This window comes from Idiotropiscis lumnitzeri, chromosome 12 (genome assembly GCF_059441095.1).
Source record: "Idiotropiscis lumnitzeri isolate Australia: NSW breed Sydney's pygmy pipehorse chromosome 12, RoL_Ilum_1.0, whole genome shotgun sequence".
NCBI classification, from domain to species: Eukaryota; Metazoa; Chordata; class Actinopteri; order Syngnathiformes; family Syngnathidae; genus Idiotropiscis; species Idiotropiscis lumnitzeri.
In genome coordinates this window covers 13,475,906-13,487,965 of record NC_142402.1, presented here as the reverse complement: position 1 = coordinate 13,487,965, position 12,060 = coordinate 13,475,906, and the positions used below count along the sequence as shown (strand labels likewise).

Genomic DNA, 12,060 nt, shown 5'->3' with positions numbered 1-12,060 from the left:
TACACTAGCTAGCCTGACCTGTGCCTTGCTCAACGGAACCAGTCACCACCAATACCAACTTAATTTTTGGTCTACAACCTGCCATCTTGGCACTTCCAAGCCACAACTAGAGAGGTACCGCCCCAACGGCCAACAAAAACAGACCTAGTGCCCCCCACATCTGAAAGCAGGACTTCAATTACACGGCTGAGTGGTGCCTTCAGGGCCCAACAAAAGGCAGATCCGGCTGGTTGGCATGGCAACAGAGGCGGGAGAGGCGAGCTCTAGACACACAGTCACTAAGCCAAACATTACGACGTGAATATTCGCACACAGAAGGACAAGAAGGTTGGTGTTGAACAAACCCAACCTGCTCTTGACATCATGGACGCGCAAAACTAGTTTGGTTCGGCTCACATTTACGTTAAATGTCTGGACAAGGATGGGGGGCTGAAAGTTGAAGGTAAGTAAGGAACGTCGAAAAAACTTTTTTCTTTATTTCACCACTTCATTCGCGATGATCATGTAGCAGCTTAATGTCTGGATCGAGAATTTACAATGCCATAAACATTATTAATGAGTGTCGTAATGTCAACAAACTGATCTGAGGCTTTAGTAAAACAATGACTAGAGATTAACTTGATGGGTTTTTGTGATACCTTCGACTCACAATTAAACAATGTTTTCATCAAGATTTACAACGAGCCTTGAAACAATTTGTCCACAGAGAGCAGGTAAGTTATTTGAAATAAAAAAAACATTTAATAAATTTATATGACATCATTAATATGCACATTTCCAAGTACTAATCTATGATATATCGAAAAATATAGAATGTTATGAAAAAACATGGCAAGGTTATGACAATAAAGACGGAAAACTGTCTAGTTAAAGTAATTAAATCGTATAAAATTACAACGATAAAGATGTGATTTTATGAGAATAATCTTCCAATACATGTATTACTAGTAAAAAAAAAAATCTGACCAAATTAACAATACAAGCAATGCAACACAATTTTACCGTTAATCAGCGGTATTTTTCTTCCACAGCAAACTGTGTTTTCAGCCACTCACATGTGCCACATGTAACCTGACCTCATCTTAAAAGTTATATTTCATGAAAGTGTAAGTTTCATTTTTGGTTTTATTGTATCCTATTAATTTAATTTAATTTAATTTAATTTAATTTAATTTAATTTAATAAAAATTTTTATTCTAGAAAATTTACCCTCATGATACCATACTCTTACTACTACTACTACTACTACTACCAATCGTAATAATAATAAAAAAATAAAAATAAAAATAAATAAAATAATAATATTAATATTAATAATAAATATAATATAATAACTCAAAAAATTTGACAAAGTGGGCATGCATTGTTCAAAAAAAATTTTCTAGTGTTGAAAACCTAATCTAATCTTAATCTAATTTTCTAGTATTATAATTTAGTGATTTCAACTATTGTGCCGCTGGATATTATCCAATTTTGCTTAATTGTTGCAAAATGTTTGCTCATCTATACAAGCAATGTATAGTGACAGGCAGTGCAACAAAATGCTCGCAGAAGTTACAATTATCATTGATATCCAACTGTTGCCGTTCATACAGACTTTCTGGGCTTTGTTTTCATAATGAGTACATTTCTGTGTAAATTGTGACTATTTTTCCTTCCAATTGCAGAGGTCCTCAATCCTGTTATGTTGCGCGAGAGCCGGTTGGTCATTTGAATCAGGTATGTTGCAGCAGGGAGCGATGGTAAACATCCAGGAAACCAGCACTTGAGGAACAGGATTGAAACCTCTGTTCTAATGTGTGTAGGTATCGCCAGCATGTCCGTCGTGACCAATCAACCTCTTCCTTATGGACGACTAGAGCGTGAGAATCACATTCGCATGATATTCCGAGCCTTCCAGAACAAATGCAGTCCTGCGTGTGAGTGCCACCCTCACCCACCCGGATGCAAACCTCTCCAAATGTCCGGCAAGCCCGTTCCGGGTCAACTGAGGGGTGAGGACGGTGCAGGAGGCTCATCCAACTCTTTGAGTGTGCTGGATGAAGTCAGTCAGTTTCACATCACTGCAAGACCACAACTTCAGGGTGAGTGGGGTGTTCTTTGTGCAAGCATATGTTTGGGGATGAGGTCTCGAGTAAAGGCCTTCTGATTTTAGGTCCACAGTGTGTTCCACAGAAGATCTACAACATTGGCACAGGAGCAAACCAGTCACAATTGTTTGTGGCAGTGGAAGGTACCATCGTGCATATGAACTACATAATCATTCAAAAATTTGGGGTCACTTAGAAATGTCCTTTCTTTTTTGAAAGAAAAGCACGAGCAATGATGGTGTGTTTGTAAATGTGAATAGACGCCATGAGATGATCCATGTTATGTAAACTGAATTCATGTACTTTTCAGCTCAGCACATCTCCTTCGCATTTCCTTCTTTGCTTTCAGAGAGTTCATGCGTGTGCCTTCAGTGTTGTGGTCCAGCACGGTCTTGCTCCTTGCAGGGCTTCGACCAACAAGGGCACCAAGTTTTCTACTTCGACAGACCTCTCAGGATGGACGGCTGCTGTCTCGGCTGCTGCCTCATGGAAATGAGCGCCTACACGGGCCAGAAGCAGCTCATCGGCACCGTGTACCAAAGGTAGGCCACACCGAAGCTACTATAACAGTGCCTTGATTTATAAGATTCATTTTAAGTTATTTGTTCTGTAAAGCATTTTTTTTTAATGCTTCAGCTGTTGTGAAAGCACTATATATATAAAATGCACTGTAATGTGCAAAGATATTTTGTAGTGTAAGAACAACGATAAAGCGCACAACAAGAAATAAAATCATTCAGATGAATAAAAATAACAAAAATATACAAAAAGAGCATTACATAGAGTAAATGGATTTATAAGGATCTAAATTAGTAAGTAGGACGACCTGAAACAAGGTGTCAAAGGCTTAAAAACAAATATAAAATTGGACAATGTTAAAATGTGCAACAGCTTTTGTAAAACACCCGCACAGAAAAAAAAATATTCCAAACTTTTGCTTTTACTCTGTTTCCACAATACTCCAGGCTCTGTTGACTTTTAATCGCTCTTGGGAGCCCCCTGTTGGTCACGAGTGCCTAAGCAGGTGCTTCGTTGGCACATGACTTTGGCTAGGTCTGGGCAGCCCATCCCTTGGATGTCAGTTTTAGAGTTTTCCAGAAGCAGTGCCGGATGTCTAATTAAGACAGAGCTGGCGGAGGTTTGGATGATCTACTTGGTCTAAATATTCCCTCCGTTGTGCCACAATAAAGCTTGTCCCTGTTTGAACTCCTGTGAGAGCGAGCAAACACTTTTGGTGCTGCGGAATCATGACAGCTGAAAATGGGAGCAACCAAGCATCAAGGCCGGCTCCACGGTTGCCAGGTTGCTCACTGCAGGAGATATTCTGTGTTCCAGTGGTGAGAGGTCATGGCCAGAATGGCCTCCTCTGCTGGCCTAACACTATCAGAAGCACTGACCTACATTTACAACCGAATATTTCAAATCTCTTTCATGATATTTTATTCATTTACTCCCATCAGTCACATTTCAAATTGGCTTCAGCTTGCTGGCCCACTATAACATCAACTTTGTTCCACCCTCTGATTGGTTGGTTGGCCTTAAAGCTCAAAGGGAAGTTAACCCCGATTTTTTTCTGCGATAAAATGTTCTATGCACTTTTACTAGTAGAAACATGGAATTCGGGTTAATATTGTGTTTGTGAAATATGAGTTAAGCAGGAAAATCCACCTGTTTTTAGCCACCTCAGGTTGCGGCCATTTTGTCACTTCTGTTGACTAAAAATGACATCACAGTTGCCATGGGCTCATTTAGAAGAACAATCACAGCACACATCTTTTCTGAAACTGAGCCATGATAGGTCATTAACTGTGACCTGAGTAACTGTGATGTCGACAGAAGTGACAAAATGGCTGCCCCCTGAGATAACTAAAAACAGTATGGATTTTGCTGCTTAACTCATTTGTCACAAAAGCATGCCATGTTTAGACTATGGACTACAGTTTCTCTGAAAGATTTTTTGGGGGGGTTGACTTCCCCTTTAAGAAAATTGGCCTAATGATTGAACTCAAAGTAAAAAAGAACAGACTACTGTATTGTACTATATTTTCCTTGTGTTTCCAGGTGGAGCATGTTCACGCCTCTCTTTGAAGTCAAAGACTCCCAGGGAACGTCTGCAGTCCGAATTCAGGGCCCATGCTGCCCACTTCGATGCTTGTCGAATCAGCAATTCCAGGTAACACTCACTTACTAGAAATGTATGTTGACGCAAAAAAGCCACATTTTTATCACTTTTTATTTTAAATAGATTGTCTCCAACATTGGTGAGAACATCGGTACCATATGGAAGAAATGGCATGGGTTTCACCAAGAGCGTAACATGGACCACGAGTATTTTGGGATGGACGGTGAGTTTAATAACGGAGATATGTATTGGTATGAATGTACACAAACATTTTAAATCAATCACATTTGCATTTTTGCACGTGTTGAAATGTTTCAGTGCCACTCGACATGGATTCACAAAGCAAACTGCTACTACTTGCAGCCACATTCTTACTGGTAAGTATGCTTTCCAAGTTGGAAAAAGTCAAATGTAGAATGCTCATAAGCGATGGTATTTGATTCACTTTCCTTAAATGGCTACGTAGTTATTAAAGGTTAATTAACTGATTGTGAAGGGAAAATCTTCAGAACAGGATTGCGTCGTTTTAAGAGCAATTAGACTGCGCACGGGGCGGCACGATGGCCTCACAATACGGAGGTCGTGGGTTCGATTCCGGCTGCGGGCACCCTTTCCATGTCAATTTCATGTCATAATGAGTACGATCCTAATCAAAACTTTGTACAAGAAAACCACTTCCTTGCATGTCGATATACTTTATGTCCACTTGGTAGCGCCAGAGGGGCTTGAAGCACCTTTGAGGCTTCGACACATGAGTCAAAGCAATTTCATGGAAAGCCTCAATGCTTCAAGAAGCTTCACCTCACCAGCACTACTGGCAACCAATTCAAGGTGTACCCCACCTACGGCCCGAAGACAGCTGGGATAGGCTCCAGCACCACCCTCGTGAGGAGAAGAGGTAAAGATAATGGATGGATGGATAGACTGCGCACGAGTCAAAGTTCATCAAATCGACGTCTATTGACACCAAACAAGTCGGGACTGGATGATTTGTTTATGCTTATTCACAGTTAAAAGTCTAATTGAACTAATTTATCAAAATTGCATTGAAGTCTATGGGTTGACTAATGCCCCCCCGTTTTCATTTTTTTGCAGAATTACATGTTCTTTGAGATGAGCTGAAGGACGATCATTTATGGGTAAAATCAACAGTCATTTGACTGCACTGTATGTTTAAAAAAAAAAAAAGTTATTTTTTTTTTTTTAACCTTGAGGCTTAAGACAGACACTAGCGGCAGCTGCATATTTTCATTTATTGCTTTTTATCCATCAAGCATACAAACGACCACACCTTCCCCAAATGTTACACAACAGCGCCCGTCACCGCACCACCAAACAAAGGTGGCGTTACAGTTTTCCAGGGGAAGAATCCAAAAACCTTCAGTGGACTTCCAAGCTCAGATTCATTTCATGGATTACAAAATGGTAAAAGCAAAGAATGTCTGTTCTGTAAATCATTGATGACATTTAAAGCGAAGCCCATTCCTTGGACTGGTTGAGAACAGCATAGCAGTTCATTCGTAAAATGCCGAGTGAGTGTAAATCTTCCCCGGACAGGCGTATCCACCCCCCTCCTTCCTCTTTGGAATTGCATTTCCATGTCAGAGTTAGAAAATCAAGGCTCATTTAATTTTCAATGATCTGTCTTTACAGATATACAGTAACAGTAGAAAGTCAAGGTGGAAATGAACAGCGGAATTGTAGTTAAAATACAGCACAGTATTAAAATAACTTCTACCACAAACCCTGTTTGAGTCCCAGAGCAGTAGAGCAAGTCATGTGACGTGAACACACACATTGGAAAAGGGTTGAGAAATTTAGCCAAGAACACATTTTGTCAACAGCTTTTGACCAAATAGCTGAACACCAGTCCGCTAAAGTTAAATTGTGGTTATTTGCTACAAAAGTAAGAAAAAAAAGAATAAATCGGAGACTTCTGTCCTCTCTGGTTGGTTAAAAATAATGCAAGTTTCTCTCTTCTGCTCAAAGGGGTTTCTGGTCGCTCCCAAGCGGACACAAAGAAGGAATGCTCTGTCCCGTCCGTCTCTTGTTCCCGGCTTTCGCTCGGTCAATCCACACTGGCGGGTATCCTCCTCCCCATCCGGACATGATACGCCCTCTCCATCCGCCACAGCAACGTCAAATAAAAACACACCTGCAAACAAGGACGCCGCAAGCGTGCTTTCAGTGAAGGAATACAGAAGGGGGGAAAAAAAAAACAAAAAAACTTTCCAACCTTGCAGAGGTCTGCGGCGCCAGAAGGGCTAACGTCCGCCGCTAACATTCACCAGACCATGGAAGTCTTCCCATGCTCTGCAAACGAGCAACAGATCATTTCAGATTCCCGCCAGCTGACCACAACACAAACAGCCACGGACTACACACAAATGCGTCAAGAATTTTCACTAGCTAGTGTGTAGTCGGAGTAGTAGTTACAGATTTTTTTTTTTTTTTTTTTTTTAATTTGAAAATGAAAATACAGTGGCACATCGCCATCTAATAAACAAAACAACTCTATGTCCCGTGACCTGTGAAACACACGAAACAGCCTCATTTAAAGGGCTCATAAACTACGCCCATATTTGGACTTCCTGACTGGAGCTATCTGTGTTTGGTCTGCAGCGTCACGTCAGTGTTGAGTGTGAGTCTATGTGTGTGCTTCAAACAGTGCAGTGCGCAATTGCTCACGCGCGGAGCTTAGAGAGAGCATTGGCTGCAGCGATTGAATATTGTTGGAATAAAAATATTCGACTGATTATCAAGTAATAATTGATTTTGCATTATCATTCAACAAAAAGTGCACATGAAGTGCAGGTCTTGTTGTTGACCACTTGGGAGCGCTATTCCACATGATAACATCTCTAACATTGAGTGTTTCTGGCTTTAAAAGACGGCGTCGGGCCTGGTGAGTGAAGTGGGAGTGAAAGTGCAGATGTGGCTGTTAGGTTAGCTGCTGGTTACCGGGTCAAAGTATTTCGGTGCGGTGAAATTTTGACATGCAACACAAAGGCTCGTAACAAGAGGGAGAAAAAAGGGGAAATGTGCAAATGTGACCATTTTTAATTGCTTGCATACAAACGTGCATCTCTGAGGTGTTCCACATCAATCAAGGTAGAAATTAAACAACCAAGTGAATTTTTGGTTATTTTTCTATTTCTGAAAAGCCACTTTCGGAATTTGGACATAACCGTGTGACTTATTGAGATAATTTGCTCCCATATAAAAAAGGGAGCCTTTTTGCTAGCCGATGCATGAACGGAGTGTTCATGCATTGGCTAGCAAGGCTGGACCAAAATCCGCAGGCCGAGTGTGACTGTCAGACGACGGAAAAGACAAAAGGTAAGTAGTTCTGCAGAACATAGAACATAATTAGCATTCGTGTCTGATGACTGGCACATACTAGAACGTTTGTCAGAGCGGTTTATATGGGGGCTGGAGGGCTCTTTAATGTGTGCATGCACGCGTGTGTTTGGCAGAGGTAATAAAAAGCAAGGGGAGACTTACATACTTAATGCTGTCTGTGTGTTTCTTGTAATCCATGAGGGTGTTGGGGGGCAGGTTGAGAACTCGTAGGAGAGTATCTCTGATGCGGGCCGTGGTGGCTCGTTCGCTGGCTGTTTTGTTCCAGATGGAGATGATGTCCTCCTGGAGATAAAACCAAACAAGGGATCGGGGGTCAAAAATTATTTATTTTTTTTAAATCCACAATTTCGTGGGTTGCCCTTGCAGGTGGTTAAACGCCAAATTTCCTAACTCCTTCATGTACCTGAAAGCGGACGGACACGACGGCGCCGCAGATCTCCTCGCCAACCATGAACTGCTCGCCCAGCATGGCCAGGATCAGGTTCTCCCAGCAGCGGGACGCCAGGCCTTTCCGCAAACGGATGATCCACTTGCCGCCCATCTTGTTAGCATCATCCTTCACACGCACGGCGTCAGATTAGACTTGTTCCAAGTCCCACTATGAGTTAAACACCAAGACGCTCTCACCTCCCACATGGGTTTGATGCCTTCTTTGAAGAGATGGAAGTCACTGTGGCCCGTTAGGTCGCTTGGCCGAATCATGTGACTGTAGAATCGCCAGAACTGCTCCACCTTGGGGAAAATCAGAAAGGAGACAACTCTCAATGAAACATGGTCAGAGGTGCGATAATGGAAATAAAAAGTTGACACTGCCCAGAAGAGGCATTTTACTAAAATATATTTCAAATTCATCCATCCATTTTCAGGACAGTGGAGATTAAAAAAAAAAAAAAAAAAAAACAACACGACAGTGATCAAATGGCTTTTTTATATTATGAGACCAATTTCAATTATTTCAATTTTTCCACCATTAATCTGACAATACCCCGTACAACACATTAGAAAATATATTTTTTTTCCAAAGAGTTTAAATAAAAATAAACAACTGAGGTTGCTCAAGTTTCCAAACGCTCTTTTAACGAGGGGTGGGGCTGCATTCAGAAGTAATCAATCACATCCAAATTCATCAATGGATCGATGAGACTGCATTCCTATAAAAATGGCGGAATTGTCACAGAGTGATAAGGGGTGGCCATGGCCACTCCTGGTCCCCACGTAACGCCGCCACTGGCGCAGCTGTTTTGATTAGACGCACGTCGGCATGAGCACAATAGCATTTATGAACTGCTTTAATTACTTTGGTCAGTTCCAAACAGGGAAAGCGAAGAATCAATTTGGGTGAAGTCTATTTGGAAGATGTGCAGCACACAAAGTTTGTGGCTTACTTATTATTGATTTATTGTGTGCCGAGTTATGTGCGAAAGCATCCGAGGAAGTGACGCACCGAGGCGAAGCTGCCGATCTGTTTGATGTTCTGCTCGTAACTCTGAGTGCTGGCCGGCCTGCCTGGGTTCTTTCTGGAGTACCAAAATGTGTAGTTGTACTGAAGAGGGTGCTCATCCGCCGCTGGAATCACCATCTATGGAAGACGAAAAGACAAGAGGAAGATAAAGTGGTTGTGAACACAAGGGAGTTGCGCAAGACATTTTCTCCATGTCAATGTTGGGTGTAAGGTTTTTCCTGGCTCAAAAAGGTCTGACATCGGGAAATGTGCAATCTGACCAGTAGTGCGCTTGTTTGGTGTTATTTTCAACTGCAATTGCAGCTTACCCTTTTCCTTGTTGCATTTTGCTCCTTGTCGTCGTCTTCAATTTTTTCCTTCTCACCGTCTTTCTGTGAGCCTTGGTCCTGGTCGTGGTCACCGCTGTCATCATCTTTTAGACTGGAGTTAAAGGAAAAAACACATTTGACTTGTTTTGTGCTGAACAATTTGACTTTTCCGTTTGTGGGGATATGTCACTTTAGCTTGCTTAACAACTTTGAAGTCTTCTTGCAAAACCTGACACAGTAAAGCCTAACTTAAGGCATGCAGGTGGCAGGCAAACACACCGCACATTACGCACACTCACAGATTTGTCCCCTTGCAAAGATTCTATAGTCAAACCTCATTAAGTCTTGCCGCTGGTTCTACAGGCTCAGACTTGTACAACAACATTGAAGGTGTGTTTAAAATACTGATTTGCACAAGAGGAAGCCATTATTATTTTACGTGATCCAGCTTCTTGCAAAAATGTAAATAGACATTTCTTTTACTTAACACCGAATATCACCTAAAACTTACTTAGCTATCCAAATACCACCACGACCAGCATTAAAATGCTGAACCATAGTCAGCCCAAGTGTTTGCCAAAACCATGACCATTTTTTTTCTCCTTTCGATTTCTGAAAGTCACTGCCACACTATGCGCTTTGAAGATAAGCAGCTTAAAAAACATGGTACCTAAATAAAAGTTTTTAAAAAAAGTTAGTAAATATTTAAATGAAATGTAAAGCCCTTAAAAGTTAAACAACAAAAACGAACTTTGCCTGTGATTCCTTCTCATGCCACAAATTGAGAATCACTGTGGTTTGTTTTGTTTTTTTTCCCCCAACTTAAAAAGGACTAAACTATTAAATGATGGCTTTTATTACGAGATCAACTATGCATTTTCTGCAATTCCGCATTCGAGGAATAGACACATAATTATAATAATAAGGAAATGAGTTAAACGTCAATCACTGTGTAGGCTATCATTTTGCAAACTGGAATACGCCTAGAGACCTCTACATCGTCTATTACTACAATATACATTGACACTTTAGGCTTTTAGTTGACATGCACCGCTCAGTGTTCAACATACAGAAGGAAACTGGGCAGACTAAATCCCTCCCTTCTCTTTAATGACATGGTGCAAAACAGTAGTTTTTCAGTAACAAATGACAACGACTATGCGTGCATAAATGGAAAATATAAAAACTGTTAAAACAGTCCCCAGTTCGCACACGCCGTTTTGCAAACGTTCCGTTCGTCGTTTCAGACCGCAGTGGGCGTCAGTTTAAACCGAACCTCGGCGCGCTTTTCCCGGACATCCAACAACTGTCACACCGTGGATTTGCGGCCTACTGCTTCCTCGTAGGCTAAGCTAACGCTAACAACATATAAAGTTCCCCGGAATAATTGGACATATAGTTGCATTCAGTGTCACGATATTCTTCCGAACAGTAGTGTGAAACTATACCTCGCACTCGCGTGGGTTTATTTGTGACCATTGCACGCAAAAAGCATGCTTTTCCGACAGACACGCCTCTCATTTTTTCATGCAACACTCATCTAAGTTACTTTCAACCCCGTAAGTGTGAACCTCTACGGCTGCAGACAATACACAGAAATGTTCATGTACTCACGCGTCAAATTTGTTGTTCATTATTTTCCTTTTTCCCCGTTTCTCGTAGTGCGACCTCAGCCTCCCGTAGTGAATTCCGCAGGAAGGGTGGCGCGCACGATGCGTGGACGTGGACGTGGACACGCACTGCATGAGGTCGTGATGGCGCAAGGTTGGATTTAACTGCCATAAACAATATTTGTCATGTTGGACTATTGTATTATTGCAGTGGTTTGAACTACGTCATTTTTAGTTACAGTGGTACCTTGATGTACGAGTTTAACTTGTAACTCGATCAGCTCGTATTTGAAATCCATTTTCCGGTTGAAATGAATTGAAAAACTTTGACCCAAAACAGCCACCATTTTCAATAAAGAAGAAATGTCAGTTTAGAAATAAATACAAATGAGAATGTAAAGAAACCCCCTGGTTTTATAAAGTGTAATTACGCTGTAGTATTCATGTGACGGATGTGTGGCGCAGTGAGTGACTGTAGGAACTGGTTTTGAGTCGGTTATTTGAGTATTCATCCCGTTCAATAAATGTCTGAAAATGCATCAGCGACTGTGGCTTGAGCTCCTCGCCCAAAAGCAATTGATGCAATTTTCAGACGGATTAAGTGAATTAGGATCATGTATTAGCACAGCGGTTGGAAATTATTGCTCTAATTTCATTCAAGTGTAACATTTTAAACCTCTATTGTCCATTCACACACACACACACAAAAATGCTTAATTGTTGTCTTAACCCACTCACTGGATGGTTGCGGATTTTAGTGGAATGGGTTAATTTGACCAAGTAGATTTGGTTGAATTTTGAATATGGATGAATGACACTGCTGACTTTGGACAACGCCAGAATCACAAATGCACAATCAACTTTTCATAAACTTTTTATTTTTTCACGTGGACCTCAAACATAAAAAAAAAAGTAAACAACTCTCCTTTTCTCCTTTAGCTTGGCACTGTCTCCCAGTGAGTCAATCATCAGAAGGCCTTTCAATGACAGATATGGTGGATGAGCAAGAGGCAAACCCGCTGCCAAACGCGCACAGCCTCAACACAAAACCAATTGGCACCCTCATCACACGGGCCGACCTCCTCTGATGTGCCGCATCGCTTGT

General features: G+C 41.4%; 2 protein-coding genes across 7 annotated transcripts; one reads left to right on the top strand and one right to left on the bottom strand.

The window, feature by feature from the left end:
• The first annotated feature begins 307 nt into the window (after positions 1-307).
• On the top strand, positions 308-5,352 carry LOC148326021 (phospholipid scramblase 1). Of its 4 annotated transcripts, none has more exons than XM_088310941.1 (9): positions 308-442; positions 1,668-1,719; positions 1,901-2,084; positions 2,156-2,233; positions 2,440-2,632; positions 4,152-4,263; positions 4,336-4,435; positions 4,531-4,589; positions 5,308-5,352. In XM_088310941.1, the coding sequence occupies exons 3-9, from the start codon at positions 1,961-1,963 to the stop codon at positions 5,332-5,334; spliced, it is 693 nt and encodes a 230-aa protein (XP_088167067.1). In that variant the 5' UTR covers positions 308-442; positions 1,668-1,719; positions 1,901-1,960; the 3' UTR covers positions 5,335-5,352. The 4 variants fall into 4 exon arrangements, with proteins under 4 accessions (XP_088167067.1, XP_088167066.1, XP_088167064.1 ...); XM_088310940.1 differs by having other exon boundaries at positions 1,893-2,084; XM_088310938.1 differs by having other exon boundaries at positions 1,806-2,084.
• A 94-nt stretch (positions 5,353-5,446) lies between these two features.
• eif4e2 (eukaryotic translation initiation factor 4E family member 2) lies at positions 5,447-11,120 on the bottom strand. Of its 3 annotated transcripts, none has more exons than XM_088310936.1 (8): positions 10,960-11,120; positions 9,346-9,457; positions 9,020-9,154; positions 8,203-8,307; positions 7,979-8,131; positions 7,717-7,857; positions 6,449-6,525; positions 5,447-6,367 (listed from the first exon to the last, which is right to left on the bottom strand). In XM_088310936.1, the coding sequence occupies exons 1-7, from the start codon at positions 11,088-11,090 to the stop codon at positions 6,490-6,492; spliced, it is 813 nt and encodes a 270-aa protein (XP_088167062.1). In that variant the 5' UTR covers positions 11,091-11,120; the 3' UTR covers positions 5,447-6,367; positions 6,449-6,489. The 3 variants fall into 3 exon arrangements, with proteins under 3 accessions (XP_088167062.1, XP_088167060.1, XP_088167061.1); XM_088310934.1 differs by having other exon boundaries at positions 7,721-7,857; positions 10,960-11,097; XM_088310935.1 differs by lacking the exons at positions 5,447-6,367; positions 6,449-6,525 and having other exon boundaries at positions 7,642-7,857.
• Between the last annotated feature and the right edge of the window lie 940 nt (positions 11,121-12,060).

What these genes read in the sequence shown, in the direction of transcription:
- LOC148326021 (XM_088310937.1), top strand. Translation starts at nt 1,796, where the DNA reads ATGTGTGTAGGTATCGCCAGCATGTCCGTCGTGACCAATCAACCTCTT. An exon ending in ATTGTTTGTGGCAGTGGAAG is followed by an intron (nt 2,234 to 2,439) that starts GTACCATCGTGC and finishes CTTTGCTTTCAG; the next exon opens with AGAGTTCATGCGTGTGCCTT. An exon ending in TTGCAGCCACATTCTTACTG is followed by an intron (nt 4,590 to 5,307) that starts GTAAGTATGCTT and finishes ATTTTTTTGCAG; the next exon opens with AATTACATGTTCTTTGAGAT.
- eif4e2 (XM_088310935.1), bottom strand. Translation starts at nt 11,090, where the DNA reads ATGCAGTGCGTGTCCACGTCCACGTCCACGCATCGTGCGCGCCACCCT. An exon ending in ATGAACAACAAATTTGACGC is followed by an intron (nt 9,458 to 10,959) that starts GTGAGTACATGA and finishes CTTTAACTCCAG; the next exon opens with TCTAAAAGATGATGACAGCG. An exon ending in AGATCGGCAGCTTCGCCTCG is followed by an intron (nt 8,308 to 9,019) that starts GTGCGTCACTTC and finishes ATTTTCCCCAAG; the next exon opens with GTGGAGCAGTTCTGGCGATT.